Source organism: Centruroides vittatus, unplaced genomic scaffold (genome assembly GCF_030686945.1).
Source record: "Centruroides vittatus isolate TY-2023 unplaced genomic scaffold, ASM3068694v2 scaffold_435, whole genome shotgun sequence".
NCBI classification, from domain to species: Eukaryota; Metazoa; Arthropoda; class Arachnida; order Scorpiones; family Buthidae; genus Centruroides; species Centruroides vittatus.
Genome location: NW_027122708.1, coordinates 6,269,329 through 6,275,375, shown reverse-complemented (window position 1 = coordinate 6,275,375; position 6,047 = coordinate 6,269,329). Strand labels below are relative to the sequence as shown.

The following is a 6,047-nucleotide window of genomic DNA, read 5'->3' as shown; positions in this document are numbered from 1 at the left end:
AATGATTTCATGTTATTTTATTTTAAATTATTCCATTACATATAATGAAAGTATAAGAATTGTTCAACCTTTAATTTCTTTGAAACAATGCATTATTAACAGTTAAAGGCAATTTCAATAATAATTCCAAAGTTTTTGAATAAATTTTTTTAGAATATATAATTATTATAATAATTTAAAATTTAAACTTTATTTTAAAAAATTATATCAACCAATTTGAGCTAAATAGCTATAACTGAGTGTAAAAGATTTTTGAATGGAAGTTCTATTCAGAATAACTTTCTATTATACATATATATTAAACATTTTATAAATGCAAATTTTATATTTTTTAAATGTATATATTATTATTATTTTTATTAACAACATCCAAGTTATAAATGGTTCATACGGGTAGTTATAACTAGGAGTTTTTTCATTTCCTATATTAATCTAAAAAGTCTTCCTTAAAACTGAAATTATTACAAAATAATAATTTTCGATGAAGTAGTTTCTTAAGAAAATTGGTGTTCAATGCATATAATAATTCTATCTAAAGTTGCTAAATTCTTTTGAAAGTTATTTATTGAACTAAAATCAAGAAGGCATTAAGTTGAATCCTCATTTGAATTTCATAATGATATAAAAATCATTTTATTAAAATAAAATTAGTAATGATGAAATGTATTGTTTATTTGTATCAAGAATACAGAATATTCCAAAATAAATCTACAAAAAGAATTTCAAACAAGTTTTTTTATCACTGAAATAATGTGTTTTGATACACACAAGTATTAAACGTACAGTACAGTACAGACATTATTTTTATGTTAAATATATAATTCCCAAGACTGAGACAAGAGAATTGAAAGAATTAAGCTTTATAGTGCTGAGAGATTGCTGCTATTCTTTTATGAATTTGACATTAATCATTATGAATGATGTTTTGTATAAAGTAAATAGAAACTTAAAACTAAATAAAATTAACATATGTAAATGTTATTACTTGTATGCTTGTAAAAGTTGATTTTTCAGTTATCCAGCATTTAGTATTAGAGAGGTTGCAGCCAACATTTTCAACACAAAAACGTGTATGTCAGACGTTTGGCGCCGCCTTCCCGTAAGCCTAGAAATTTGACACCTTTTCCCAGATGTGACTGTCTCCTACCCGGACCGTGACCCACAGACTTGTCTCCCAAACGTGACACTCGATAGACGACAATGGATTTGACTCCCGATTGTGACCACCCAGACGTGACACATTTACTCACCAGACCAGACATTTGGCCAACCTTTCTTCCCAAACAGCTGTTACGAGGATTGAGCTTCCGGTTAGGTTAGGTCAGGTCAGGTCCTTCGCTCTTCTCATGACACTGTTCGGGAAGAAAGACTAGCTGATAAAGGTAATAATGTTGACCTTAGATAATAAATGAATGAACTTCTTCTTTTCTCACTGTCTTTGTGTTTTGTAGGAACATTTGGGAGGGAGATACTTCTCCCTTCCCAACTTTATCACGAAGAGGACGAAGTGGCCATTTATCGTACAAGTGAATATTTTCCGAAGTCTCCAATAGTAAGAACTCTTTCATTTCATTTTCAACACATCTTATTCTTGTATCGTAATTTACTGTTTTTCTGTTTTTAGACATGCCGAAGATGTTCTTCAATCATACACATACACGCGCACGAACATAACATCATTTTACACGAAGATATACACCGTTCAACCTTTACTTGAATTCTCGCACTCACGCACTTACACGTCAAGCGCCTCATTCTGTGTATGTAATTCGACACAATAAAACAACCCAAACACTCGCTTCTCACAAATCCAACCCCTGGGTCCTCGTCCCGGAAAGTGGAAACGCCAATTTTAAAGATTAAAATACTTTAGATTGGCGGCCGAAGGGGCTCTGGTAATCACACATCTTGCATCGATTAAATGGAATTTCACACATTAGCATCAATAATCATTTTGTAATGAATTTTTCTGTTAAATTTAGTGTGGTAAGAAATTATCTGCGCACAAATCTCGCTCGTATTTCAGTATTGCTAACTTGTTAAAGATCTTCGTGCTTATCGTATATTTCATCATACTTGCAAGCATCGTGGCAGCTGGTTTTGTTCATCGAGAACTGTCTTAAGCTGGAAAATTGATATATTTATTCACATTTTATGCCTGAGGACCGCAGGTTGCCCATCCCTGCCCTAGACCATCACTGACGTGCAATTAACTGATTGCTTCTGGAAGTCGGCTTCTTACAGAAACACAGCTTCCCTGTCATTATATTATGCAGTGGCGTGCCTTGACATTTATTATTTCTTTAATATTACTTTGGGTATTAAAAAGATAGTTACTCAACAGTTTTATTTAAATCTTTCTTAATGATATAAGAATTGTCTTTATTACTTGTATACAACTATCACAATGCGTAAAAAATACTGTGTTTATATTATACAGAAATTTAATTTTTTCAGAATTATTTAAATGAAAAATAAAATATTTCTTAAAAAAATTCTGTGTATATTAATTTTCATAATATTAGTGATATTATAATAAATATCACTTGCAATTTGGAACCAATTTTAATATAAACATATTCATCCATAGCATACAATTTTAAATATTTATTTAAAGAAACAGTTATTAACAAAATATATATAAATAACAAAGTTTGAAATATTATTAATGACTCAATTTTGATACTATTAAATTAATTTATTTTTTTATTTTCCAAAAGACAGGCATTTAGTGCTAAAGTGTTTTCAATAATTTCAATATAATGACTAGTTTACATTAATTTTGAAAAGAGAATTAAAAAAATACGTGAAAGTAGAGCAAAGAAATGGCAGTGTCTTTTTCCCACTGAGCAGTAGTAGGACTGATAATAGATCAAATTTATGCCTGAGAAATCAAACATCATTTACATTGGCAGTGATTCATCTGGTCTCTTACATTTTGAAGTACCACTAAAACAAGTACAGTGTACTACATCAACAAACAAAATGCAATCTTTTCAAAAATGACATTTTATGCAGCAGAAATGAAACATAAATGTTTCTCAACACAAAACACATATAAGATTAAAATAAAAAGTCATTTAATTTTTCATCTTTTACTAGGAGAAGCAGACTGGTCCTAATTCTATACCAAATTCTTGATTTCTAGCACCAATATCACGGGGTGCAATATCTACTATTGGCAAACGTTGTGGCTTGTCAGTTTTGTATTGTAACACAGTCTTGGCCCATTTGTTTGAACGATGCTGCATAGTAAAATATTAAAAATACACAAAATTATTTTCCTAATGTATATTATTTGTAATAGAAAAATGCATTTTCACTTACCTGACAGCTGTCTTCTAGAGAAGCATAAGTAAACATGGCATTGCCTTCTGCTATCAATTCTAAATCATTGTAGGACATTAACTTAACTGCTCTCTTTAATGATCTCCTCGCTTCATCATAATACCCAACAGAATTACGGCAGTGATATGTAATATTCTGTTCGGCTTGTTTACTATGCAATTGCAGAAAAGTCATTTGTACTCTATCAGCTGCATATGTAAACTGTAAAAGATAAATATATAGCATATGTTTATTTTTTAATTGCTCTTAAAATATGCATTTATCTAATTAAAATAAATAGAATAAATATATCTCACATTAGTTTCTTTTAATATTTTACGAGTAAACACAAATAACAGTCAAAAGGAGTGTTAATAAAATTAATAACTATAATACTTGAAAAAATGCCAGAAAATATCTTTATATCATATTTTACTGGATGTAAGAGTGGCTCCACATATTCAGTATTCACTGAATGCCAAATAATTGACTTTTGCCAGTGTTTGCTAAATTGTTTTTCACATGGCAAGCACACATGTACACACAAATGATTATCTGGAGAGTATTGGTTTGTTGCAGGAATGATGACTGTGTCCATTTTCTAGATTTTAGACAAAATTTTCAAACAATAATTTGTGCCACTGCTTTTGCAGTTATAAGTAGTTCATATCTGTTAATAAAAAATAAGCAAACCAGTGTGGCTTATATATTTCAACAGGTGGTGGTAACACTTGCGAATCACTGATCTAAAGGACTTATTGCCAGGAGCAAATCCTGACCAAAGTTTTTGGGCATGCTGAAAGTTAGGCCTATTATTCTTATTATATCTCTAGCACTAAACAATAGGCAGAAACGTTATTTGGTGTGAATAAAAAAGTATGGATTATTATAAAGCCCATTATATCTACACATGTAATATATGAAATATAGACTTCTGATAATTATCATTGAGTTCACGAATTTGTTGTTCTTTTGTCACCTGAAGAGGACGAGCTTAATTTTGTTGAAAGTACTTGCGATATAAAGGAAAGTTTTGTGTTAATGCTGAACTCGGTGATAATTATCAGAAGTTTATACAATTTTGGCGCGAGTTTCTTATTTATCTCTTACAACTAGCAGATGACCCCAGCGTTGCACAGGGAAAAAGTAACGATAGCAAAGATTGAGATTATTAGATTATAGCCGATCTTACCCGTTTTCACCAAGTGCAAGAATTAGATCACCCTCTTCGGAGGCTAATTAAAGAATCTTTAGATGGGTCAAAAATATGTTCGAACCTGCGAAAATGCAAAGCACTGCATCTAAAATAGAATAGTAGAAGCTAAGTCAGCTTCTACTGTTCTATTTTAGATGGGTAATCCTTAATTAAACCTCTCTCTCTTCCCCATGGGGAATTTCCAAAAATCCCTTCTTAGTGTACATTCTCATGGCGTGCCTTACTATAATGCAGTCAAAAACGCAAACAAATGATTAAAATCATTATTGAATTTTAACTGAATAAATCTTTAGTATTTAAAAATATTTTTTATTTAAATAACCTATAAAATTTTAAAAAAGTCAGAAAATTTTTCATTATAATGGGGAATTAACTTACTTGATGATATTTTGTGTAAATTTACCTTATTTGAATAATTGAAATTACTTGATGATAACCTTACTTGAATAAAATGATTAATTTTAAATTCTAAAATCTAAAAAACTTGTTTCGAACATTATATTTTGAATTTTCAAATTTGGAACAAATTCAAATATTCGTTCGAATTAGTTTATTTTGGATTTATTGTTTTTGGGTTAACCAAAAGGTAGAAATGATTAAAATATCTATTAATTACCAAAATGTACACTATGTGTGCCACTATTTATTTTCCTTTATTATTTACACTTTATACTGACTAAAACTCTCTCCCTCCTCCTCTTTCCCCAGGGAGGGGGGTGGAATTTCCAAAAATTCCTTCCTAGTCTGCATCCTCATGGTGTATCCTAACTGTGTACCAAATTTCAATTTTCAACTCCTAACTGGTTGTCTCTGCCTTTATTATCATCATCTGTTTTCACCGGATGCAAGAATTAGGTCCCCCTCTTCTGAGGTTAATTCAAACATATTTTTAGACTCATCTAAAAATTTTCTATTTCCACCAAAAGCACAATAAACTGCATTTAAAATAGTTCAGTAGAAGCCAAGTTCTTCAGAGTAATCCTTAACTCTCTCCCTCTTCCCCGTGGGAGGGATGGAATTTTGAAAAATCCCTTTTCAGTGTGCATTCTGCATTCTCATGACGTACCCTAGTGAAACGCAGTCAAAAATGCAAAAAACTGCATCTAAACTAGTACAGTAGAAGCAGAGTTCTTCAGGGTAAACCTTAATCCTCTCCCTCACGGAGGGGAATTTTGAAAAATTCCTTCTTAATGTACATTCTCGTGACATACCCTAACTGTGTACCAAATTTCAACTCCTAATCATTTGTGCTCTGCGCTTATTATTAAATTTATGATGATAATTCATATTTTGCAGGCCCTTGACACTGGGGTCCAGAGCTTAAGCGCTATTAATCTCTATGTACTAAACTTCTGATTCCAACAAAACATGTAAAATTTAGCAATTCACAAACATTTTCAGAAACCACCTGAAGCTGGAATCAGGCAGATTCCAAAAATGTTTGTGAATTGCTGCTACATTTTACATGTTTTGGTGTTTTGCTGGAAACTGAAGAGGTTTAGTG

The 6,047-nt window shown here is 31.1% G+C and overlaps 1 protein-coding gene across 2 annotated transcripts in view; it reads right to left on the bottom strand.

The window, feature by feature from the left end:
- Window positions 1–2,556: 2,556 nt before the first annotated feature.
- The window catches only part of LOC136989033 (collagen alpha-1(II) chain-like), a 93,811-nt gene continuing 90,320 nt past the window's right edge, over window positions 2,557–6,047 (bottom strand). For both annotated transcript variants that reach the window (XM_067287078.1, XM_067287079.1), the window contains 2 exons: window positions 3,328–3,549; window positions 2,557–3,245 (listed from right to left, as the gene is read on the bottom strand). In XM_067287078.1, the coding sequence (XP_067143179.1) occupies window positions 3,099–3,245; window positions 3,328–3,549 (369 nt within the window). In that variant the 3' untranslated portion in view covers window positions 2,557–3,098. The remainder of the gene's footprint in view (window positions 3,246–3,327; window positions 3,550–6,047) is intronic.